The sequence below is a fragment of the Ovis aries genome, chromosome 20 (assembly GCF_016772045.2).
Source record: "Ovis aries strain OAR_USU_Benz2616 breed Rambouillet chromosome 20, ARS-UI_Ramb_v3.0, whole genome shotgun sequence".
Classification (NCBI taxonomy): Eukaryota; Metazoa; Chordata; class Mammalia; order Artiodactyla; family Bovidae; genus Ovis; species Ovis aries.
The window spans coordinates 39,231,432-39,258,828 of record NC_056073.1 but is presented as its reverse complement, the minus strand read 5'-3'; the positions used below and the strand labels follow the sequence as shown (position 1 = coordinate 39,258,828).

Below are 27,397 nucleotides of genomic sequence, written 5' to 3'. Positions count from 1 at the left end.
AGTGATATTTGTCAACATTTGTAGTATTTGTTTTGTTTTGGTAAGTTCATCCTAGTAAGAGTTACAGTGGCGACAACCAGGAGAGCACTTTACCGTTGAATTTAAACACATACATACATACATACATACATATATACATACATACATACATACACACATACATACATACACACATACATACATACATATATATATGTGAAATGACACCACCCTTATGGCAGAAAGTGAAGAGGAACTAAAAGCCTCTTGATGAAAGTCAAAGGGGAGAGTGAAAAAGTTGGCTTAAAGCTCAACATTCAGAAAACGAAGATCATGGCATCTGGTCCCATCACTTCATGGGAAATAGATGGGGAAACAGTGGAGACAATGGCGACTTTATTTTTCTGGGCTCCAAAATCACTGCAGATAGTAACTGCAGCCATGAAATTAAAAGACGCTTACTTCTTGGAAGGAAAGTTATGACCAACCTAGACAGCATATTAAAAAGCAGAAACATTACTTGGCCAACAAAGGTCCCTCTAGTCAAGGCTATGGTTTCTCCAGTGGTCATGTATGGATGTGAGAGTTGGACTATGGAGAAAGCTGAGCGCTGAAGAATTGATGCTTTTGAACTGTGGTGTTGGAGAAGACTCTTGAGAGTCCCTTGGACGGCAAGGAGATCCAACCAGTCCATCCTAAAGCAGATCAGTCCTGGGTGTTCACTGGAAGGACTGATGTTGAAGCTGAAATTCCAATACTTTGGCCACCTGATGCGAAGAGCTGACTCATTGGAAAAGACCCTGATGCTGGGAAAGATTGAGGGCAGGAGGAGAAGGGGACGACAGAGGATGAGATGGTTGGATGGCATCACCGACTTGATGGACATGGTTTTGGGTGAACTCCGGGAGTTGGTGATGGACAGGGAGGCCTGGTGTGCTGTGGTTCATGGGGTCGCAAAGAGTCAGACACGACTGAGCAACTGAACTGAACTGATATATATATATACATATATGTATACTTTTGATACAGAAAAGTATGATAGGGTAATGAATAAAAAACATTAAATATGTAAATAAAATATGTAAATCTAGGATAAACTCTTATAGAGTGAGAAGAATGGAAATATAAATTAACGGAGAAATATAATCATGCAAGATTTTTGACTGTCAAAGAACAACCTCTTTATGTATTCTTTGAAAGTAAATGATCATGAGTTTCAATGGATGTATTTCAGCAAGTGATAAAATAGTTTTGGTTTTACATGTCAACATTTACAGAATACTGGCACCTACATTATTTATAACAGTTCACATTTTGGTGAAAATTTTTACATGTCAACCTAAAAATGTGAAAGAGGGATTTACAAAATTCTTTTAGGTTATATACACGTAAGAATTTGAAAATCCCTTTGAAACTCATCCTGCTTCCATTTTCTGACCAAAAATAACAGTCTCAGTTCAGTACAGTTCAGTTCAGTCACTCAGTCATGTCCAACTCTTTGCGACCCCATGAACCACAGCACGCCAGGCCTCCCTATCCATCACCAACTCCTGGAGTTCACCCAAACCCATGTCCATCAAGTCGGTGATGCCATCCAACCATCTCATCCTCTGTCGTCCCCTTCTCTTCCTGCCCCCAATCTTTCCCAGCATCAGGGTCTTTTCCAATGAGTCAGCTCTTCGCATCAGGTGGCCAAAGTATTGGAATTTCAGTTTCAACATCAGTCCTTCCAGTGAACACCCAGGACTGATCTGCTTTAGGATGGACTGGTTGGATCTCCTTGCAGTCCAAGGGACTCTCAAGAGTCTTCTCCAACACCACAGTTCAAAAGCATCAATTCTTCAGCGCTCAGCTTTCTCCATAGTCCAACTCTCACATCCATACATGACCACTGGAGAAACCATAGCCTTGACTAGAGGGATCTTTGTTGGCCAAGTAATGTCTCTGCTTTTTAATATGCTGTCTAGGTTGGTCATAACTTTCCTTCCAAGGAGTAAGCGTCTTTTAATTTCATGGCTGCAATCACCATCTGCAGTGATTTTGGAGCCCCAAAAAATAAAGTTGTGAAGATCTTTTTTGTACAGTTCTTCCATGTATTCTTGCCACCTCTTCTTAATATCTTCTGCCTCTGTTAGGTCCAGACCATTTCTGTCCTTTATCGAGCCCATCTTTGCATGAAATGTTCCCTTGGTATCTCTAATTTTCTTGAAGAGATCTTTAGTCTTTCCCATTCTGTTCTTTTCCTCTATTTCTTTGCATTGATCGCTGAAGAAGCCTTTCTTATCTCTTCTTGCTATTCTTTGGAACTCTGCATTCAGATGCTTATATCTTTCCTTTTCTGCTTTGCTTTTCGCCTTTCTTCTTTTCACAGCTATTTGTAAGGCCTCCCCAGACAGCCATTTTGCTTTTTTGCATTTCTTTTCCATGGGGATGGTCTTGATCCCTGTCTCCTGTACAATGTCACGAACCTCATTCCATAGTTCATCAGGCACTCTATCTATCAGATCTAGGCCCTTTAATCTATTTCTCACTTCCACTGTATAATCATAAGGGATTTGATTGAGGTCGTACCTGAATGGTCTAGAGGTTTTCCCTACTTTCTTCAGTTTAAGTCTGAATTTGGCAATAAGGGACTCATGATCTGAGCCAAAGTCAGCTCCTGGTCTTGTTTTTGTTGACTGTATAGAGCTTCTCCATCTTTGGCTGCATAGAATATAATCAATCTGATTTCAGTGTTGACCATCTGGTAATGTCCATGTGTAGAGTCTTCTCTTGTGTTGTTGGAAGTGGGTGTTTGCTATGACCAGTGCATTTTCTTGGCAAAACTCTATTAGTCTTTGCCCTGCTTCATTCTGCATTCCAAGGCCAAATTTGCCTGTTACTCCAGGTGTTTCTTGACTTCCTACTTTTGCATTCCAGTCCCCTATAATGAAAAGGACATCTTTTTTGGGTGTTAGTTCTAAAAGATCTTGTAGGTCTTCATAAAACCGCTCGTCTTCAGCTTCTTCAGCGTTACTGGTTGGGGCATAGACTTGGATCACTGTGATATTGAATGGTTTGCCTTGGAGATGAACAGAGATCATTCTGTCGTTTTGAGATTGCATCCAAGTACTGCATTTTGGACTCTTCTGTTGACCGTGATGGCTACTCCATTTCTTCTGAGGGATTCTTGCCCGCAGTAGTAGATATAATGGTCATCTGAGTTAAATTCACCCATTCCAGTCCATTTTAGTTCGCTGATTTCTAGAATGTCGATGTTCACCCTTGCCATCTCTTGTTTGACCACTTCTAATTTGCCTTGATTCATGGACCTGACATTCCAGGTTCCTATGCAATATTGCTCTTTACAGCATCAGATCTTGCTTCTGCCACCAGTCACATCCACAACTGGTTATTGTGTTTGCTTTGGCTCCATCCTTTCATTCTTTCTGGAGTTATTTCTTCACTGATCTCCAGTAGCATATTGGGCACCTAATGACCTGGGGAGTTCCTCTTTTGGTATCCTATCATTTTGCCTTTTCCTACTGTTCATGGGGTTCTCAAGGCAAGAATACTGAAGTGGCTTGCCATTCCCTTCTCCAGTGGACCACCCTCTGTCAGAGGTGGCAAGAATACACGGAAGAGCTGTACAAAAAGATCTTCACAACCCAGATAATCATGATGATGTGATCACTAATCTAGAGCCAGACATCGTGGAAAGTGAAGTCAAGTGGGCCTTAGTAAGCATCACTACGAACAAAGCTAGTGGAGGTGATGGAATTCCAGTTGATCTCTTTCAAATCCTGAAACATGATGCTGTGAAAGTGCTACACTCAATATGCCAGCAAATTTGGAATACTCAGCAGTGGCCACAGGACTGGAAAAGGTCAGTTTTCATTCCAATTCCAAAGAAACGAAATGCAAAAGAATGCTCAAACTACCACACAGTTGCACTCATCTCACATGCTAGTAAAGTAATGCTCAACATCTCCAAGCCAGGCTTCAGCAATACGTGAACCGTGAACTCCCTGATGTTCAAGCTGGTTTTAGAAAAGACAGAGAAACCAGAGATCCAATTGCCAGCATCTGCTGGATCATCGAAAAAGCAAGAGAGTTCCAGAAAAACATCTATTTCTGCTTTATTGACTAGGCCAAAGCCTTTGACTATGTAGATCACAATAAACTGTGGAAAATCCTGAAAGAGATGGGAATACCAGACCACCTAACCTGCCTCTTGAGAAATCTGTATGCAGGTCAGGAAGCAACAGTTAGAACTGGACATGGAACAACAGACTGGTCCCAAATAGGAAAAGGAGTATGTCAAGGCTGTATATTGTCACCCTGCTTATTTAACTTCTATGTAGAGTACATCATGAGAAATGCTGGACTGGAAGAAACAAGCTGGAATCAAGATTGCCTGCAGAAATATCAATAACCTCGGATATGCAGATGACACCACCCTTATGGCAGAAAGTGAAGAGGAGCTAAAAAGCCTCTTGATGAAAGTAAAAGAGGAGAGTGAAAAAGTTGGCTTAAAGCTCAACATTCAGAAAACGAAGATCATGGCATCTGGTCCCATCACTTCATGGGAAATAGATGGGGAAACAGTGGAAACAGTGTCACGCTTTATTTTTTTGGGCTCCAAAATCACTGCAGATGGTGACTGCAACCATGAAATTAAAAGACGCTTACTCCTTGGAAGAAAAGTTATGACCAACCTAGATATTATGTTCAAAAGCAGAGACATTACTTTACCGACTAAGGTCTGTCTAGTCAAGGCTATGGTTTTTCCTGTGGTTATGTATGGATGTGAGAGTTGGACTGTGAAGAAGGCTGAGCACTGAAGAATTGATGCTTTTGAACTGTGGTGTTGGAGAAGACTCTTGAGGGTCCCTTGGACTGCAAGGAGATCCAACCAGTCCATTCTGATGGAGATCAACCCTGGGATTTCTTTGGAAGGAATGATGCTAAAGGTGAAACTCCAGTACTTTGGCCACCTCATGCGAAGAGTTGACTCACTGGAAAAGACTCTGATGCGGGAGAGATTGGGGGCAGGAGGAGAAGGGGACAACAGAGGATGAGATGGCTGGATGGTATCACAGACTCCATGGACGTGAGTTTTCGTGAACTCCGGGAGTTGGTGATGGACAGGGAGGCCTGGCGTGCTGCAATTCATGGGGTTGCAAAGAGTCGGAGACAACCGAGCAACTGAACTGAACTGAAAAATGAAGTCAGCCACTGTTTTCACTGTTTCCCCATTTATTTGCCATGAAGTGATGGGGTTGGATGCCATGACCTTAGTTTTCTGAATGTTGAGCTTTAAGCCAACTTTTTCACTCTCCACTTTCACTTTCATCAAGAGGCTTTTAGTTCTTCACTTTCTGCCATAAGGGTGGTGTCATCTGCATATCTGAGGTTATTGACATTTCTCCCAGCAATCTTGATTCCAGCTTGTGCTTCCTCCAGCCCAGCGTTTCTCATGATGTACTCTGCATATAAGTTAAATAAGCAGGAGGACAATATGCAGCCTTGAAGTACTCCTTTTCCTATTTGGAACCAGTCTGTTGTTCCATGTCCAGTTCTAACTGTTGCTTCCTGACCTGCATACAGATTTCTCAAGAGGCAGGTTAGGTGGTCTGGTATTCCCATCTTTTCAGAATTTTCCACAGTTTATTGTGATCCACATAGTCAAAGGCTTTGGCCTAGTCGATAAAGCAGAAATAGATGTTTTCTGGAACTCTCTTGCTTTTCCATGATCCAGTGGATGTTGGCAATTTGATCTCTGGTTCCTCTGCCTTTTCTAAAACCAGCTTGAGCATCTGGAAGTTCACGGTTCATGTACTGCTAAAGCCTGAAAATAAGAGTCTGTGATGTGGCAAAGCATTTCTGCAGGTTTAGTGTTGATAAATTAACCGATTCATTGATTGGTAGTGAGTCCTTGTTCTACTAGACTCAGAGAAGATTTTTGAAAACTCAAGTTCTTGATACTTGTGACACCTCTCCAAAGAGGATTATAGCCCACTGCATTTTCTTTCTTTCTTTTCAGACAGTTATGTTAATATCTTTATTCATTTTTCTTGTTCTTCACTTGGAGGCATTCGCGGTAATGCATTGCATTTGTATATGTATATGTGTATAATAACGAGACAGATAGCACTCTGGATCTGTAAATGTGTCGCTTTCTCCAAGTCTGGGAAGTTTTTGGCTGTTATTTTTTCAAGTATGTTTCCTACCTCAGTCTCTTTGTCTTCTCCTGAAATTCCAGTGACACTAATATCAAAACTTTTCATATTATCCCACAGGCTTTTTAGGCTCAGTTCACTTTTTTGTTCCAGAGAAGGCAATGGCACCCCACTCCAGTACTCTTGCCTGGAAAATCCCATGGACGGAGGAGCCTGGTGGGCTGCAGTCCATGGGGTCGCTAAGAGTGTGACACAACTGAGCACCTTCACTTTCACTTTTCACTTTCATGCATTGGAGAAGGCAATGGCAACCCACGCCAGTGTTCTTGCCTGGAGAATGCCAGGGACCGGGGAGCCTGGTGGGCTGCCGTCTATGGGGTCACACAGAGTCGGACACGACTGAAGCGACTTAGCAGCAGCAGCTGTAGCAGCAGCACTGTTTTGTTCAACTTTTTTCTCTTCTTTAGATTGGATAGTATTTACATCAAGTTTATTGACATTTTCTTTCATCTCTGTGCTGCTTTTGATCCCATGCCATGCATTTTGTGCTTGTTATTGTATATTTCAGTTCTAAAATTTTCACTTGTTTCTTTTTTGTAGGTTTTGTGTCTCTGTTGAGAACTCTGATCTTTCCATTTATGTTGAGAGTGTTTACCTTTATTTCTTAGAACATAGTTAAAAACAGCTTCTGTAAATCTATCTGATAATTTCAACATCTGTATCATCTTGGAGTTGGTGTGTGATAATTGTCTTTTCTTTTAAGGGTTGACCATGTTCTCCTGGTCTCCTGCATGTTACTGATAATTTTTTTTAACTGAATTCTAAACATTTTGAGTATTATGTTGTGAGACCTCTGGGTCCTTTCAGATTGCTCAATGTTTTCTTTTACCAAGCAATCAACACAGTTCTATCTTGCATCCTGTGGGAATGGTTCCAATATCAGTTCAGTTTTCAAAGCCTTTGCACTGTTGCGTTGGATCCCATGGAACCACTGTTTAGGGGTTAGTCTGGGACTTGAGCAGTGAGATTTGAGCAGAACTTAAATCGTAGTTTAGTTCTCAAAGCCTTTGGATCTGTCCCACACATACATAGCTCATGGGTGAGACTGGGGGTTGTCCACTGGTTCATGTACAAAGTCAGGGGACCCCCTTCTTCAGCTGTCTCCATTCTGAAATTCCTCCCACACTCTTCTGCCCCTGGGAGCGTTTTGCTGCTCTTCTGGCCAGAAGGACTGGGTTTCTCTTGGGGTGTCAGCTACTTCTGCTGCCGTTCAGTGTCCTTAAACGGGGGCCATCCTTTGCACAAAGAAGTAACAGAAAATAAGAGGGAAAATGACGGGTTCTGACTACACTCTTTGGATCACAAAGGGCCCTTTCGCTGCTCCTCTGGCAATACGACTGAGATTTGGGGGAGATATTTTAGCTGTCTGTGCTGCTGCTTGCTCTTCTACCATGTGGTTCTCTGATGGGTAGCCACTCTTGGAAAAGAAAAAAGGAAAAAAAAAAAAAACAAACCCAAACAACCCAGACTTTCCCTCACATTCTTCCATTTATATGGGCCTCCTATTCAAGGCTTCTGATTGAAAAGAGGAGGATTCTCTCAGAGATTTTTTGTTGCCACACCATGCAGCGTGGATGACTACCCCGACCAGGGATCGAAGCCACACTCTATGCATTGGCGACAGAGTCTTAATCACTGGACCCCCAGGGAAGCCCTCTCTTGGAGTTTTTGTTGCTTGTATCTGGTGTGTAGTTCCAACTGCAAGTCACCTCTGAAGAGAAAAGAGGAACAAGCCCGGAAATGTACTCACAAATGGATTTATTTTCCCAGTTTTTATTGCCCTTCTCAATACTCCTGCTGTTTATCCTTCATGGTCAGGAGTTGCCTCTTGCATTTGAACACAGTTTAGATAGGCTGTAGTGAGCATATTTCTTCTGAATCGTCTCTGGGAGCCCCTCTTCCTTTCTTACTCCCTTTTTCCTCTTTTTTCCCCATCCCTCACCATTCTTTCCTTTCTGCTTCTCCCTCTTTCTCTCTTTCCCCTTTACTCTAAGCTCCCAGGTCCAAAGAGCAAAAAAGAACTTTGCGTCTTCTGGTGGTCCACAGCTCTATTTAAAAACTGATCTTGTCATAAGCAGTAAATCAAAGTCAGGTATGGAAATGGTCAAGTATTTTGAAAGTCAAGTATTTTGGCCCCTACAGCTAGTTCCAGGAGTGAGGGATGTGGCCATTCAGAGCAACCTCTGGTCGAGTTTAATTACTACCTGTGACTTTGTAGGGAGATGATAGTGGCAGAATCACTCAGATTTAACCAGTTTTCAACCACCTCTTTAGAAAAAGAAGTACTTATTTTTGTTTTGTTTTTTGTAGCTTTGGTGGTGGTGGTGGTTTAGTCGCTAAGTTGTGTTTGACTCCCCCGTGACTGTAGCCTGCCAGGCTCCTCCATCCATGGGATACTCCAGGCAAGATTACTGGAGTGGGTTGCCATTTCCTTCTCCATTTTGTAGCTTTATTGAGGTATAATTTTGCATACCGTAAATTTACCCACTTAAAGTGCACAATTCAATGATTATTAGTGCATTATACAACAGCCACCACAATCCTGGCTTAGACCATTTCTATCTCTTCAAATAGAAATTTCGTACCCATTTGCAGTCACTCCCCATTTCTCTCCCCAGCCCAAAAGTGAAAGTCACTCAGTCGTGTCCAGCTCTTTGCGACCTCATGGACTGTAGCCTGTCAGGCTCCCCTGTCCATGGAATTCTCCAGGCCAGAATACTGGAGTGGGTACCCGTTCCCTTCTCTAGGGAATCTTCCCAACCCAGGGTTTGAACCCAGGTCTCCTACATTGCAGGTGGATTCTTTACCTTCTGAGCAACCAGGGAAGCCCCTCTCCAACCCAAAGCACCCACTAAACTACTTTCTGTCTCTACAGATTTGCTATTTCTGGAAAGTCGTATAAATGGAATTATACAATACGTGGTCTTCTGTGTCTGCTTCTTTCACCAAGCATAGTGTTCTTGAGGTTTGTTTATGTTGTAGTATGTATCCATACTTCACTCCTTTTTATTGTTGAGTAATAAATACTCCTTTGTGTGGATAGACCACAGTTTGTTCATTCATCCTTCAGTTGGTGGACATTTGGGTTGTTTCCATCTTGTGTGTGTGTGTATGTGTGGCCATTGTGAATGATGTTGTCATAAACATTTGTGTCCAAGTCATTGTGTGTGTGGACACATTTTTCTTTTTTTAATCTTTATTTGTTTGGCTGGGTCTTAGTTATGGCCTGTGGGATCTAGTTCCCTGACCAGGGATCAAACCCAGGCCCCCTGAATTAGGAGCAGGGAGTCTCTGCCTCTAGACCACCAGGGCCATCTCTGGATATATGTTTTCATTCCTCTTAAGTAGGTAAGTATGAGTAGAGTGGCTGAACAGTACGGTAAAAATGTGCTTAACTTTTTAGGAAACTTCCAACCTTTTTCCACAGCAGCTGCACTATTTTATATTCCCACCAGCAACGTAGGAAGGTTCCAATTTCTTCAGAACCTTACCAGCACTTGATATTGTTTGTCTCTTTGATTGTAGCCATCTTAGTGGGTATTTTCACTTCCTCTAGTGAAGGTATAACCTGGTGTCATTGTGGTTTTGATTAGGATTTTCCTGGTGACTTGATGTTGAGTGTTTTTATAGGCAGTGTTGGCTATTTGCATATCTTCTGTGGAAAAATGTCTCTTCAAATATTTTGCCCGCTTTTAAGTTGGTGTACGTGTCTTCTTCTCATTGAGTTTTAGGTGTTCTTTATGTATTCTGGGTACAAGGCGAACAATTCATTTACTTTAAGGAGAAACAAAAGGTCCATGGAAACCCTGCCTGGGCCCTGGTAGCCTGGCCAGTGGGGACTCCATGGTTCTTTTCCCAGTGCCAGAATGTGGCCCTGGGGGGAACTCCTAGAAGCATCTCTTTGACCTCTACCTCCTCCATGGCCTCAGCAGAGCAAAACGACAGCAAATAGAAAAGCTCAGGAATAGAAAGAGTCCTCAATAGCATAGGAGTGTAGAAAGTGGGTGGGAAGGGAGAGCCAAAGGTCTCCAGCAAAAGATCCTTACTTCATGTTTAAGAGAGCACCTGCTTCAGGAAGGGAATGTGTTAGGGGTCTGTTCTGGTCCCAGTTAGCATTGAGAGTCTGTGATTTTATGCCTCTGTCCTTACCCAGCCACATCACCCCAAGTCAGGGCACAGCACCAGCCTTCAAGATATAGTTAGATGTCCCACATGGTTTCTGATTCCACTGGACTCTCTTCTGCTGAAATAGCCCAGTGCCCTGTGTCCTGGTGTCCTTCAGAGCCAGCTGTCCTTAACAGCCAAACCGTCTGCTCCCCAGAGAAATCATGGTGCCTTGAAAATAGAATCTGTGTCTCATCCATACATGTAGCCCCGGAAACTGCTCAAGACACGTACAATTATCATAAGTCCAAATGAAGAGGAAGGAATGAGTTCATGTATTGGAAGTGAGAAAACTGAGACTCAGGTTAAGCAATCTACCCAGAGTCACACAGGTTGTCAATGAAGGGATTGGGTCTCAAATTAAGATTCTCTGATGCCAAAAATACTTTTTCCACTATGTCAAGTTATGAGTCCTAGTCTCTCATCTTCAGAGATTCCAACTTAGAGAAGTATTTATACTAATGGACTGAACAGGGATGGTTCTGGGGAGTGATGCCACAGTGTGGACAGGGCAGATGGGCTGCGGAGGTCATTTCTCTATGTGGTTTGTTTATGAAGTCCTTCTGTACCTTGAAGTATGAAGTACTTCAAGGAAGGTTATCTCTGATGTGTAGGATGAGGGATGACCTCTTAGAGGGTTGGGATTCAAAGACTGGGTGCAGCAGGGTTTGAAGGCGTCCTGGGAGAAGTGGAAATGGCAGGACTGTAGTATAGAAGGGCTGTGGGGTTGTGTTTGGGAAGGGGTGAGTTGTCTTGCTGATGGACTCTTAGGAACCTGGTGAGGTATAGAGGTAGGGTAAGGACCTTTTGAAAATCAAGCTGAAGTTTGCTTGTTTGCTTTTTTCTCTGCAGTGGAACATTGTTGGAGGCTTTGTAGGAATCAGTTGGCTAATCAGGATCATATGTATTTTCTCCAGTTCTGTGAAAAATTTAAAGTGTTCTTTTATTCATGTAACTCTCTGATCTCTCCTCTTCTGATTCCACTGTTTTGGAGCTCAGAGACTCTTGAAACTTCTTTGCAGTAAAAAGAAAACAGTGGCTTCGAGACCTCCCTGGTGGTCCAGTGGCTAAGACTCCCACTCCCAATGCAGGGGACCTGGGTTCAAACCCTGATTGGGAAACTAGATCTCACATGCTTCAACTGAAAGATCCCACATGCTGCAACTAAGGCCCGGCACAGCCAAATAAAAAATATAAATACATATTTTAAAAAATAATAAAAATGGTGAGTTTTTTGCTGTTTGGTGAGAAACTGGCTCCTGAGGGTCCCTTTGGAGGCTAAGGGAAAGATGAAGGCAGGTACCTTGACAATGTGAATGTGTCTCTTAGTGGAACAACTCCCTGACTTGACTGAGCAGTGTCTGCCTGCAGCCTCCTACCACTACAGCTGGCAGGATATGTATTTTAATCGCTCTTGATTTTCTAGGTACAAGTATTTTCATAGCAGATAGTGGGGACTATCTTGATGAATGATACAGTGTATTCAATGAGCTAGTCAATGAACGGATGATGAATAATGCCATGATTTGTTTCTTCTATACATACCATTACCCTAATTAGTAATAGTGAACCACAGGATCACTTCCCCCAGTGACTGGTCGTTTACAGAGGAAAGAACAAAGATAATTGTCTCAATAGTCTCAATAAAGAGAAACCACAATCTAGGAAAGTCTGGTGTGAACATAGTTAACCAAATATTTTTGAATTTGGGTGGAGTTATAGAGAAAGTCGGAGAAGGCGATGGCACCCCACTCGAGTACTCTTGCCTGGAAAATCCCATGGACGGAGGAGCCTGGTAGGCTGCAGTCCATGGGGTCGCTAAGAGTCGGACACGACTGAGTGACTTCAATTTCACTTTTCAGTTTCATGCGTTGGAGATGGAAATGGCAACCCACTCCAGTTCTCTTGCTGGGAGAATCCCAGGGACAGGGGAGCCTGGTGGGCTGGGGGGTTGCACAGAGTCGGACACGACTGAAGCGACTTAGCAGCAGCAGCAGCATAGAGAAAGTAGTCCATTGTGACTTTTTATCGTTTGCAGAGAGCTCACATAAAAGCCAACTGCCCAGCCCTACCATAAGAAACAGTTTGAAAGTCTTCAATTTCCTGTCACTTCAAGTATATTTTCTATTTAATGTTAGGCTCATGATCTTTGAAATCCCTTGGATCTGGGTTTCTCTTACAGAGGAGAAACTCCCCATGATTATTTCTGCATCTTTGGCCTAGTGAGAAGTTTAAACCAGCAACCCAGAAGACTTGGCTCTTTTATTAACCTGAAAATATTACCAAAGGACTTCCCTGGTGGCTCAGACGGTTAAGCGTCTGTCTACAATGCCGGAGACCTGGGTTCAATCCCTGGGTTGGGAAGATCTTCTGGAGAAGGAAATGGCAACCCACTCCAGTATTCTTGCCTGGAAAATCCCATGGATGGAGGAGCCTGGTAGGCTACAGTCCATGGGGTCGCAGAGTCGGACATGACTGAGCGAACTCACTCACTCACTCATTTATTTGTTTTATGAACTTGCTGTGGGAAATTTATAGAACTGTATAGACAATGTGGAGTTTTTTTTAAAAAAATTTGAAAACCTAAAGAAAAAGAGCTATGGAGAGACTTCCCCAGTGGTCCAGTGGTTAAGACTCTCCCTTCCAATGCAGGGGGCATGGATTTGGTCCCTGGTCAGGGAATTAAGGTCCCACATCCCACAGGGTGCAACCAAAAGTTAAAAAGCAAACAAAACACCAACATCGAAAAGAACTATGGAAAACCCAGAGGTTCACGTTGGAGGGAGCAGACGTGCTCTTTCATATCACGGGAGGAAGCCACTGTAGGTCTCCGTAGGAAAAACTAATCTTGTGTCTCCTTTTAAATGGAAATTTCTTCTGCGAAAATCTGGCTTTCTGCCTGATCTAGGATTATACCAGTGAGTGGGCAGGCGAGGGAAAGGCAGTGAGGGGTAGCCAATTAGTCAATCAAAAAATATGTATAGAATTCTCCATGCACCCAACAGCATGCAGACTCAGTGGGAGATACAAAGAAAGTGAGGTACAGCCTCAGCCCATGGGAAGCTTGTACTGGTTTCCTTTTGAGGCAAGGTATACATGTGCTAGCAGAAAAGATGGCACGAGGCAGCATTTGCACTTGGCAGTCTGTCTCGTAGATATCAAGTGTGTAATACAGACAAATAGGCTGCTATTCTGGGCTTATCACTACTTCCTCTCTGCCATGGGGTGTCAGTGTTTAAGGTAGCTACGGAAGCTGCTTTTCATAACTGGTTGGACTGAGTAGCTAGGAACTGAGCAGACCTCTTGCCACCGAACATAAGATGGTTTGATTGAGAAAATAGGAGGGATGAAAGAGGCTTCCCCTCCCCCCCAAAAAAATAGTTCCACAGAGATTATGCTTATGTCCTCAGAGGACTAACTGAAAGTAAAAGTCACATAAAAATGTTTGGGGTGGGGGGAAACTTTGTGACTACAGAATTACTAATTGCACAGCAAATTTTTTGTTTTTATAATAACCATTACACATAGCCTTGAGAAAACCTCTTTTAGAAATGTTGAAGGAATAAGTACATGGACAGAGAAAAGTGAAATGTTGAAAAAAGTAATGATAAAGGTGTATTGACCTGAAGTTTTCAGCTAGTCATTTCCATTGTTTAGATCTTCTAGCTGATAGCTCAGTGTTTCAAGTTCGTGACAGCCGGATGTAGCAGTATGCAGGCTCACTATTCCCATGAGAGCAAGGTGAAGATGGGAGATTCTCATGACAGTAGCTGACGTGTCTGTCACTCACCTTGTGCCAGACTTTTTGTGTTTTGGTATGCATGTTTATAGCAATCCTATGTACTGCTGCTGCTGCTGCTAAGTCACTTCAGTCATGTCCGACTCTGCGTGACCCCATAGACGGCAGCCCACCAGGCTCCCCCGTCCCTGGGATTCTCCAGGCAAGAATACTGGAGTGGGTTGCCAAATCCTATGTACAGGTGGTAACTAAAGTAAAACAAAATTAAGCTCTTTTCCCAAAGTCCTCCAGCTAATAATTCCAAAGCCAGGCCACCTCTATGCTACCTCAGTTAAAGATGAGCAAAACAATTGAGACTTTATAAACAGGTTAAAAAGTGTAGGGAACTCTGCACTTTCATAGTGGTTCTGGAAGCCACTATGAAAAAAAGGATAGGAATACTGTTTCTCCCAGTGTTGTAAGTGTAGTCATTGTACTATTGGCATAACATTGGACACTGGACATAAAATCAGACAGTGTGTGTGTGTGTTAAGTCGCTTCAGTCATGTTGGACTCTTTGTGACCCTATGGACCATAGCCCACCAGGCTCGTCTGTCCATGGGATTCTCCAGGCATAAATACTGGAGTGGCTTGCCATGCCCTCCTCCAGGGGATCTTCCCAACCCGGGGGTTAAAACTATGTCTCTTGTATCTCCCTGCATTGGCAGGCGGGTTCTTTACCACTAGCACCACCTGGGAAGCCCTAAAGTTAACATTAGGAACTAAATATCTGCAGTTTAACAATGGGTTTTATAAGATGACCAATGAGGAAAAAAAACAGTATGTTTAAACAATAACAGCTGGATTTCCCTGGGGGCTCAGTGGTAAAGAATCCACCTGTCAGTGCAGGACACACAAATTCGATCCCTGGTCTGGGAAGATCCCACATGCCTCAGAGCGACTAAGCCTATGCACCACAACTATTGAGCCTGTGCTCCAGCGCAGGAGCTACAACAGGTGAGCCCGTGTGTCCTAGAGCCCGCGCTCCGCAGCAAGAGTAGCCGCCGCAATGGGAAGCTCGCAAACTGCAACTTTCAAGTAGCCCCCGCTTGCCACAACTAGACAAAAGACCACGCAGCAGCGGAGACCCAGCACATCCAAAAGTAAATAAGTAAATAAAAACAATGACAGCTACCTTTCCTCCTAGGAAACTGTCTCCAGAACACCTTATTATTCCAAGAACAGTATATGAGAAAATACTGATTAGCTGTATTCTTACTGAAGTGCATGAAGTTTTTGTAAATGTATGCAGTTGATATAAGAGAAGTTTGAATTGTTTAAATATTTAGAATGCTAACTCCTTTATTTGAAAACAAATAGACTTGTTTTATTAACTCACCCAGAGACAAACTATATGCATTGTTCATTCTCCAATCTTTTCTACACTCCTGAAAACCATTGATAAGAAATTATTTGGGGAAAAAAAATGTTTGGTCAACAACAGAGCACATCATCATGAAAGTTCAAAACACTGGGGATAAAGAGAAGATCCCATAAACTTCCTCCAGAAAGGAAAACACAGATTACATCCGAAGGAAGAAGGATCAGAATGGCTTTGGACTTATCAGCAGCCGCCTAGGAAGCTAGAAGAGAATGGAGTGAAAACTTCAAAATTGCAAGGAAAATTTCCAGCCTAGAATTCTACACTCTACCAAACCAGCAGTCACATGTAGGGGCGAAGTATAGATATTATCAGACTGCTAAGGTCTCAAAAAAATTGCCCTTTCATGTACATGTTTTCGAGGGTAATACTCTTCCCAGTAACGAAAGTATCTCAAGAAAGAGGAGGATGTAAAATTCAAGAAACAGGTGATACTGCACTGGAGGGGGAGTAGGGAGAGTGAAGATAGAGGCAGACCCCAGGGGACAGGTGTGTAGCAGGCCTGCAGAGCAGTCTTGCAGTTGGAGTGATCTCCAGAAGAGATGCTCTGAAAAGAAAAAGCTAAGACAATTCCGAGTGTGTTTGGCCCTATGGAAAGGAGACTTATTCAACTCCGGGAAAAGCTTGGAGATGAGTGATTAAGTATAAAGAAAACTGAGAAGCTGAACGTCATGGCTGTAGGAAAACAGGTTGTGCAAAAAATGGAACTCGATCTTAGCAAACCTCATGACTCAGCCGTGAATAGTCATAATTGTTTTAACACTGATGACGAGCCACAGAAAAATTGTGATATCACAGTGTTGGGAGGATGGGACAAGAGGAGATGTGCATCGATGTGCTAGTGGAGATTAAGCAAGAGAAAGTAAACCCTCATGTTTCTGGAAGGAACTCAATGGATAATACCTAAAACTGAAGGAAATAAACAAGACGTAGAGATAGAACCATGCTACTTAGAGATGAGGTAATTACTAAAAAAAAACAGCTGAAATAATTGAATATGGTTGACTCTTAAGGCAAAGAATGGAAGAAGGCATTCAGGGGACTGTTGTGGTTTTTGTGATAAGCCTTGTAGAATTATTGACTCTACATTCTGTGCATTCTTTGATAAAAATAAAAAAACTTTTTAAAAAGTAAGGGGTAATTCAGATAAGAGAAAATGACAAGGATGAGTTACCGTTCCCATTATAAGGAAATTCAAAATAAAATACTTAAAAATTAATATAAAATAAGAAATTAAGATTCATCTCAAGTATAATTTCCTAAGCATTCAAAAGAGACAGTCATGAAATTCCATGTTCCTCTCCCTGTTTTTCCCCACCCATCCTCACTCTCTGGTCAAATGTTTGGGCTTCGTCTCTGTAAGCTGTAGGTTGTAGGGGAACTTCAACTTAGAGTTGGCTTCTGTTTGAATTAGAATGACTAGAAAATGTGGAGGCCAAGTTTGATCTGTATTGTCTAAGCCAGTCTCTTGGTTGTCCAGCTGTGTATCTGGTTTCTCTTTGCATCTCCTCAGATTCTTAGAATATCTTAGGTTCAGCCATTCTGCCCTGTCCCCCTCCTCTGCTGGCTTCCTGATCCAGGCTCATCTGTCTGTCCACCTGGCCCTGACACATTCCTTCCTCTGACCTTGCTGCCTACATTTGCTTTGACTGTCCTCTCCACTTCCTCAGCCTAAATCTTAATTCCTGGCTCCCCACCTCCTCATCTGAACGTGGCTAAATCCACTTTGGAGAACCAAGGCGAATGGAACTGCCTGAGAGGAATGTGGAGAATCTGTAGCTCTGTCCTTTCTTCATTCTTGAGAGCCCAGCTGCCAGCTGAGGGCACATGTGGGGGAAGTGTGTATGTGTGTGTGTGTGTGTGTGTGTGTGTGTGTGTGGTGTGGTGTGGTGTGGTGTGGTATGGGGCAGTGCGGGGGTGGGGGGTGAGTGGGGAGAAGAGAGCACAGCCGTCTTGGACTCCGTCATTTGCCCTGGGAGTGCTCGTGTGTATTTTTGATATCCTGGTGTCGTCTTTCTTTTATTTGTTCGGCGTGTCTCTTAGATACCGCTCTAAAATTTAAAACCCAGGGGCATCTTTCCAGCTTCCTTGCATGAGCAGTGTTTTGACCTCTTAAGAGGCCGTGGCCAGACTTCAGCTCCTGGTGATCTTACATGAAGTGACGTCTGATTCGCTTTTAGACTGCATTCCACACCAATCTGCCCGGCCCTGCAGTTTATGGGCTCACTCCTGTTGTCTTTCAACATATGGAGCACTGTGAGATAGTGTGAGTTTGAATCTTGTCAGGGAGGCTGATTAAGCCACCATCAGGGACAGCAGTCCTATGTGTGAAATGTCCCAGGCCTTCCCGAACAGCTCTGGGAGCGGCTGGGGGTGGTTGGTGCTTCTCCATTGCGGGGCAGAGAGACCTTGCTAACAAAGCAAACACGTTGTTTTTGTATCACCGGCTAGGTCCATGGTGGTAACATTTGGCACGTTGAGTAACAGGGAACATAGATAACTGTGAACAGATGGGCAACTATTAAAAGATCCAGGGGCTTTTATCATTTCTCAGTTGGCCTTCACCCACCTACAGGATACCCAGTTCCCTCGTTAAATTACATAAAGAGCTCAAATAAATTTCTTCTCCCTCCTCTTTTTTTTTTTTTTCAATTGCAATGGAAGCAAAAGCTCTGACGTTGAAGAAGAGAATAGATGAGAAACTTCTAATTTTGAATCCCCTTGGGATTAGATGCTGATTTCAGCTGCACACAGAACAGTGCCCCATATTTTGAAAGAGTAGCTGCTGGCAGTTTCAGGGGAGATGACTTTCCAAAATAGACAGTGAACTCCCCCGTCCGTATCTGGTGACCATCTGACATTTGGGACACAGAATTACAGAGCCATCCACGTGTTTTGATGCGTATAACCTCGCTGTTAAAAAATGGCAGTGGCATGTCATTATTATGCTTACGCTCAGAACTAACGGAATACAAAATACAAAAGAGAAACACCTTACCTGGTTCTCAGAAGCAGTGGAAAATATTTACACATCTTAGAGCAATAAAATTTCTCCACACTCTGGGGAAGTGTTGTCTCTGGTATAGGAGTATGCTAGTCCTCTTTGGCTCAGATGATGCTTGGAGAGTTCATAAGAGTAGACGTGGGACTTCCCTGGTAGTCCAGTGATTAAGATTTTGCCTTCCAATGTAGAGGGTGTGGGTTTGACCTCCAGAAGCTAAGATCCCACATATCTCATGGCCAAAAAACCAAAACATGAAACAGAAGCAATATTGTAACAGACTCAGTAAAGACTTAAAAAGAACGAGTGAGAAGTCCAGACACTGACTGAGATGAGACACGTCTTCCTCTGTCTGGGGCAGCAGCCTGATCTTGCCCAAAGCAGTCATCGGTTGGTACGGTCAGTTACGGTACATATACCTGAATCTGATGAACCTGGCCAAATTAGATTAGGTTCATCAGAGGTGGCCTTCATAACATTACATTCCAAGGCCAGTAATTTTAAAGTATATCCTGTGTGGGCCTCCTGGTGGTTCAGTGGGAAAGAATCTGCCTGCCAATGTAGGAAACCCAGATTGGATTCCTGGGTCAGGAAGATCCCCTGGAGAAGGAATGGCTACCCACTCCAGTATTCTTGCCTGGGAAGTTCCATAGACAGAGGAGCCCGGACGGGCTGCAGTCCATCGGGTCTCAAAGACTCAGACACACCTGAGCGACTGAGTATGCATATGCATGTACACTAAGTGTAGCTGTCGAAGATCTCTTTGGAAGCAGGAAGGGTAGGTACTCAGCCCACTTTTATTCTCAGTCCCTTAGCTTTGAAACCAACTTATCCCAGCCAGGAGTGCTGGGTAGCTAAAGATCCGTGTGTCCAAAAACAACCCCAACAAAATCTAAATTTTTTTCTAAAAATAACCAACGGAAGATGGAAATAACCATTTTTATTATTTTATTTATTTATTCATGTATTTTTTATTGTTATTTTTGGCTCTGCTGGGTCTTCGTTGCTGTGCATGGGCTTTTTCTAGCTGCAGCGCAGACTTAGTTGCCCCATGGTATGTGGAATCCTCCTGGAACAAATGTTGAACCTGTGTCCCCAGCATTGGCAGGCAGACTCCCAATCACTGGACCACCAGGGATTTTCTCTCATTCTTATTATTTTAAACTAAAACCTACACTATTAAAAAATAGTTTAAAACAATTCATCTACAAAAACACTGAAACCAATGATAATAAGTAGAAGACAGTTAGCTCTTGGAGGGAATAGCATCTGTTGCCAAATGATACAGTTTGATAAACGCATACTTCTTCTGTGCTGGGCTCTTTGGTTTAAGATAATTGAGTAAGCAAGGTTATCACTGAGTTTAGTGTCCCCTGTAGAATTATACTTTAACAGAATCATTGGAAATAGATAAAACATGCTAACACCATTTAGCAGGAACGTTGGTAATGTTAGTTATGAGATATATGTTCATGGGATTTTTTTCTCTTCCTTATTTTTTAAATTATGAAAGTATCATAGCACATTTACAGGAGACTTGGAAAATACAGAACACAGTTACATATAGTTCCTATATATTACAGTTATTTTTAAGTAGATAAATTGAGATTTTTAGTTGGAATTTGAGTATCAAACTCTCAAAAATTAACAGAACGAATATACAGAAAAGTAGAAGGATATAGCAGACCTGAAAAGCACCAGGAACCAATTCAACATAATTAAGATGTACACAGTTTTCACACAATAGTAGGATATAATTCTATTCAAGTTCCCATAGACTATAAACTAGGAGAAACTGGAGCATATCCAGGGGCATAAAACAAGGCACAAAATTTTCATGGTCTGAAGGTATTGAAATCATACAGAGTCTGTTCTCTTATCACTATGGAATACATTTGAAAATAACCCACATATTTTCAAGTGCAGTGGTTCACAGGCTTTTAAGTAAATGTTATACATCAATTTATCATAGACTAAAGAAACATCCATGGAGACACATAATGGTATAAAGAGAGTGAATATTTGTGTATTGCAATATGATTCTTATAAACATCCCTGAATTGAATAGAAAATAAAATGAGCTCAATATAATTAGTTTTTATTCTGCTGTAAGCTTTATGTTTTTTTGAATTTCACCTATTTCCCTGACATATAAAAATACTCTCGAGGTAATTAAAGCCATAGCTATTCCGAATAATTTTTATTTTCCTTCTCGCTGCTGTTAAGTTTAACGGTGTCAGCTTGCTAATCCTCCCTGATGCTCACATGGCCTCCATTTGTGCCGACAGTTTCCTAGGATGGCAGAAATGCAGGGGCTCATGGAAAGACTGGAGCGGGCTGTCGGCCGACTGGAGTTGCTGTCTGCAGGGTCACACAGGCCTCCTGGGGACTGCGGGGAAGTTAACGGTGTCAACGGAGGTAGGACTACGCAGTTGTCATTACTGGTCTCTTTGTGGGTCACTTAACTTTGTTCCCATCATTGAGTTCTCATGAAACATTTCTATGAACTTTAACTCCTCCATTTCTTCCTTTCTATGTGACCATAACATTAACCAGATGCAAGCGATCCCCCCAAAAAGAAAAAGAAAGTCTCAATCCACAGTCCACAAAAATTACCTCTATCTGTGCCTGTTAACAGCACAATGCATGAGCTGAATGTCATTATTCCTTCATTTTAGTGTTTATACTGCTCTTCCACATTCAGTGACTAAATATATTATCTAAGTTGTTATCAAAAAGAAGCTATTGTTCTCTATTAGACTGTAAATTGGAAGAAATTATCATTCTGTGCATTTTAATTTTAAAGAGAACAAGTCATTAATTGTAAGAACTGCAGTTTTGAAGGAAGAGAATCTGATATGAAACCAAATATTATTTTGAGGTAGCATGATCACATCACATTGTTTTACGTTTACCATTTCTCACCAAGTATGTTTTTAAAATTATATGCTAATGCCACACATTTTTAAAAAGAGTTAAAAAATTATGTGATCAAACATATAAAAAGTTAACTACTTCTTTAAAAAGATGCTATGCATGGCCAACTCTGTTATCTCCAGTAATTTTTCCAAATTCTTTTTGTCTAAGGTTGCAGATTTAGCAAATAAGAATACAAGACACCCAGTTAAATTTGCATTTCAGACAAACTACCTTTTTTTGGTCCAAGTGTGTTCTGAATACTGCATGGGATATACTGCATGATACATACTTCCTCTAAAAATTAATTCCGTGTTTATTTGAAATTCAAATATAAATGGACAATCTGTATTTAATCTGGCAACTCTATTCTTGTCTCACACCCATTGCTTCCATATCTGACCCATTTTGAATTTTGTCAGTCTTTTGGGGCTTGAGAAAAGCCCTGGGGAAGAGGGGGCTTCAAAAAAAAAAAGCTTTTACTGGGCAAGATCCACATTGGTGCTTCTAGAATTTCAGGCGTATTTGGAGCTGTGCCTTGCATTACATGCCTTGGGACAGAAATTACTGTGTGAACACAAATGCACAGGCTGGATTTTTTCCCTCTCCCTACCCCTCAAACATAATGAAAATTAAAATGCCCTGAATGAATTGAAAGGGGATGTTGTTTAAGGGAAGGCTGCCAGGGGCCTGTAAGTTTTTTCCGCATCAAATGAGACACATCTATGATTTCATTTTAAGCTTTTTGTTAACTATACAGTTGGTATATGAGACTCAATAGAATTTATTTGTAAGGAAATATTTTCATGTTCTTCTTCAGTAACTTTGTTTCCTTATGCCTTTGGCATCAGGTAATCAAAAGACATTTCTGAGATTGCTGCCCACAAATATAAAGCCTGTGAATACATAAAATAAACTCCAACTCCCAGGAGGCTGTGTAGTGTTGCTGAGTTAGAGAAAAAAAGAAACCCCAATAATTCAAACCTCATTTGCGCAAAGAGGTACTAGACTGCTCTTTGTACTTTCTTCATAGAAGAAGAATTTCCTGGGAAAATTAATAAGCTAAGCAAATTTGGAAGGCATATACTTAAATTAAATTACTTAAATATTTAAACACAGTTTCTAGTATAACAAATCATTCCAAACTGGTTATTTAAGTTCTCTTTAAAAAACTTAGCCAGCAATTTACTGTCCTACTGATAGTATGAAATGAAGACAGGTACTTGGTTAGTAGGATAATTAGTAAAAAGTCTAAATGATGTCCATCCTTAAAATCTTTGCTTATCCTGAACAACATGACTTCCACTTCTTCTAAATTAGTCAGCTTTGGTAATTTTCATTTTTAACAAATCCTTAAGGACAATCTTCTCACCTTCATTTACACCTTCAAATGTAAACACCATCATTACAATAATGTTATAACTGAAGTTATTTTTTTTTTAATTTAAAAAGAAACTTGTAGAAGGAACCAGTTCATTACAGATCCATAGTATGCACAGATCAAAGAACTGCCCTATGAGACTGGTGTTATGTTGTGTTTTATGATGTGTTTTTTGCTTACTTTGACAATCAGGTAAGTTAGGCTCAATTCTTGAAGAAATATTTTCATGCCTGCCAACTGACAAGTACTGTAGTAGATGCAGGGGAATCTAAGATGAATTCTACACAGTCCTAAATCTTCCAAAATCTTTGGTCTCCATGCATTACTATTCTGGGCCTCAAATGCTTTGATTAAGAGATGCTCAAAGGATGCAGACTGGGGAGAAAGACAGGTCATTAAAGGCTGCCCGGAGGAGGTGTGAGCAGAGCTGAGTGATGAAAGGAAATTGAAAAATATTCCCTTTTATCATTGTCCCTTCTGCCATGTAGAGGCCTCCATCACATTTTAAAACCTTTTCCCACTTTAAACACTAGGCAGAGACCCCTCAGACCTCTTCTACGGCAACAGACAGGTTTATCTGTTTCCAAATGGATCCATAAGGAATCTTTGAGTTTGCACCTCTTTTATGTTATAGAAGTTGGTACATACTGCATTTTGAACTTAGGATGATAACTCAGCTTCAATACCCTGCCTAGAAGTGAGACTTAGAAGTAGGTGCAGAGAACTGTGAACAACTGTTTCCATCACTCTCTGGGCCTGTGGAAAGGGCAACTGGGAACCAGGGAAAAGGAAGGAAGTTTATCCTATGCATTTATGAGCTTGGATATTTCTGTCCAGTATAAGAATGGGACTCCTAAGTTTGACTTTGAATCTTAATAGGCTGTACTGCTGAATTTGTCAGTATTAACTTTCTCAATATTAGAGATGCAGTCAGGGACTTAGACAAAAGTTTTTTTAATGAAAAGTCAGGGAAAGAAATACAGAGCACCCCAGGTTGGGCCATTGCTACTTCAGCTTTAGAGTAATTTAGCAGATCAGAATTCACTGTGGGTTAGCACACCAGTCATTTTTACACCCACCCTCAATGTCGCTCTTCCCCTGGGAAGTGAAGGAGGAAGTAAATAAATGTGTGAAATCAGCTGACTTCCTACTTTGCCCAGAGTTCATTATTACCTTTTAGTTGTCCTGAATAGTCTTGGTAACTATTTGCAAGGTCATTATAGAACTTGGATATATTGGTGTAGATGTAAGTACACTGGCTTTGGATTCAGAAGGTGATCAGTTTTTGGATCTGCCACTTAACTTGGTGTATAGCCCTTAACAAGTCATATGCTCTGTTGCATCTTCATTTCCTCATCAGTGAAAGTGCTACCTACCCCCATGGGTTTGGGGGAGAATCAAATGAAAGTGTGTAGGTGAAAGTACCTACTCAACGAAGTATGTCAGAAAGAGAAAAACGAGTATCGCATATTAATGCATATGTATGAAATCTAGAAAGAAGGTACAGATGAACCCGTTTCCAGGGCAGGAATAGAGACGCAAATGTAGAGAATGAACATTGGCTCCAGGAGCCAGGGAGGGGAGGGTGGGACAAACCGGGAGATTGGGATTGATGAATATACACCACCGTGTGTAAAATAACTAGCTGGTGGGAACCTGCTGTATATGGCACAGAGAGCTCAGCTCTGTGATAGCCTAGAAGGGTGAGACTGGGTGGGTGAGAGGGAGGCTCAAGAAGGGGATATATGTGTATATATAGCTGATTTACTTCATTGTACAGCAGAAACCAACACATTGTAAAGCAATTATATTCCAATTAAAAGAGTTTTTAAAAAGGAAGTACTTATTCAGGAGAACAAAAATAGAGGAAAACAAAAAAATTAGGAAAACACTGCTTTCTTGAGCCATTGAGAAGTGTTTAATAAGTACTGATTGGGCGAATGAATGAATTAGTGAATAGAAAGAAAATGATGCGAATGACGTGAGACTTCCCTATTACTTATGGCAGAGCAGTTCCAGCTTTTACTAAATTACCAGGGAATAATAACACAATGTTCTTTTCTAAAGGTGTGGCACCCTCTGTGGAGGCCTTCGATAAGCTGATGAACGGCATGGTGGCTGAGTTTTTAAAGAAGAGTAGGATCCTGGCTGGTGACGTGGAGACCCACGTGAGTACTTTCCTCTGTTGTACTCTGTGGAAAGATTGACTGCTATTAAAATATTTTTAAGATAATAGTCATAACCAGGGCTGGCGAAGGATGGAGGGATTGAGACCCTTGTGTGCTGCTGGTGGGAATGTAAAAGGTGCAGCCCATATGGAAAAAAATATGGCAGTTCCGCAGAACATTAAAAACAGAATTATCATATGATCCAGCCATTTTGCTTCTGGATATAGACCCCAAAGAATTGAAAGCAATATCTCAAAGAGATATTTATATACCCATGTTCGTAGCAGCATTATTCACAGTAGCCAACATGTGGAAGCAACCCAAGTTTCTGTTGACACGTGACTGGATAAACAAGTGTGGTCTGTGCATACGACAGAATATTATTCTTTCATAAAAGAGGAGATTCTCACACAGTGAAAACATGGATGAACCTTGAGGACGTTATGCTAAGTAAAATAAGCCTGTCACAAAAAGATACTGTATTGGGGAGTTCCCTGGCAATCCAGTGGTTAGGAACTGGCACTTTCACCGGTTGGGGAACTACAATCCCACAAGCCATGTGACATGGCCAGAAAAAGAAAAAAAAGGTACTTGTGATTTCATTTATATGAGGTATTTAGAGAAGTCATAGAAACAAAAAGTAGAATGGTGGTTGCCAGGGGCTAGAGGGAAGGATAAAAACAGGAACTTGTTTAATGGGTATTGTTTTACTTCTATGATGCAGACTAAACTCCAGAAGAAATTCTGGCAGTCTGATGCATAACAATGTGAATACACTTAACGCTATTGAACTGTGTACTTTAGAAATGGTTAATGTGATACGTTTTGCATTATGTATGTTTTACCACACTTGTTTTTTAAACTGCAGCCTGAGGAAAAGCAGAGTTGTAGAATTTGATCATCTCTGGATTGGTAGAGACTTTTAATGCTACTTAGACCAGCCTCCCAGTTTAGACACTTTTCTATACATTTAAAAAATCTTTAGCATTTTCCCTGAGGCTAGACATTGTTTGTGTCCTTTTAATGAAAGTAAAAGCCAAACCAATTAACAACCTAAAAGAAAAAAAAACAAACACATTTATTCAGGTTCTTTTTATTCATTTGCCTTTGTTTCTTTCAAGGATTGAATTCAAAATCCATCAGCTTATAGATTTCTCAGCAAGAGAGCATCCCAGCAAAACCATTTTCAGTATAGACTCACAGAAAATCTGATTCTTGAATAAAGTTGTGGTTTGCGGTTTAAAAAAAAAACAACACTCTTTTTGCTCCTTCTTCAATTAGACATTATACGAAACACTCAACACCAGTCTTCTGGGGGATCTGGCAACTCAGATTATACCCTTGGTTCCAGAGTTGTAATTAAATAGGCATTTATCTCATCACATTTGCAATGTATTTGCTCATCACATCTAAGAAAAATGAAGATTAGTCTCATGGACCTTTTTATTAAATATTCCTGTTGAAATCCTCATTGGCAAAAGAAAGGTAGCTCTGATATGCAGGAGTTCTAGAAAAGTCTGTGTAGTAAGACCTACTTGAGATGTATCACAGAACTCTAGAATTGCTCTGGTTTGTTCTTGAGCTTGATGTCTGTGTTTACAGAAACCTGGTCTGCACTAACATGGTAGCTGAGCTTCTGATATGTTGTCTCATGATCGTACTTGAAATCTAACATATAAAATGGAGTATCAGCCCCAAGACACTAAAAGAGATTCTTAAATAATTGAAGAACAGTTTACTCTCTTAAAAACTATTATAATAATTATTATAATTAGTATTGTTACCATTAATATTGACATTATATTATATATAATGTGTACTTCTTAGGTACACAGTACATTATAATTTTTGTTAGTAATGTCACAAAATTCTATATAGTGTTCTTTTACAGGGGAATAATGAAGCCTGTAAATATGTATATTTAACTTTGCATTTTAAGAAATGTAGGGTTTGCATACTAAGTAATTCTCTTCAAGCTGCATAATAAACAGTTCCTTTAAATTTTTTGTAGAACGAAGTGAGTTATCAATAAAGTGTGGCTTGATTTATATGAAATTTTTCTTTCTCCCTGCTCATCAGCTTGAGAACAGCATGACTCAAAGGAAGGAATATTCTCAATAATGAATAGATAATGCTGAAAGAAATGTGTGTTTTTCACTAGTTAGTTTTTTAACAAGGAAGGAAGGTGGGGAAAGAAGAAAGGAAAGAAGGGAAGAAAGAGAAGACAAAGAGAGAAAAACACTTGTCATCTGAAAATGTAGACTCGGTTTCTATAACACAAAGAAAAGCGCAGGCAGCTTTTGTCCATCTGCCCATGACTTTAATACGTTGAACAAGCAGTTTATTTTTTCTCTCTTATAGAACCATGTGTCACTGACATTAAGCTTGCAGCTGCTGCCTCTCCCATA

At 41.2% G+C, this 27,397-nt stretch overlaps 1 protein-coding gene across 1 annotated transcript in view; it reads left to right on the top strand.

Annotated features, from left to right (window-relative positions):
• Positions 1-27,397, top strand: part of CAP2 (cyclase associated actin cytoskeleton regulatory protein 2) — a 147,337-nt gene that overhangs the window by 5,416 nt on the left and 114,524 nt on the right. The window contains exons 2-3 of the mRNA XM_012101253.4: positions 20,813-20,942; positions 24,889-24,989. Coding sequence (XP_011956643.3) covers positions 20,822-20,942; positions 24,889-24,989 — 222 coding nt within the window. The 5' untranslated portion in view covers positions 20,813-20,821. The remainder of the gene's footprint in view (positions 1-20,812; positions 20,943-24,888; positions 24,990-27,397) is intronic.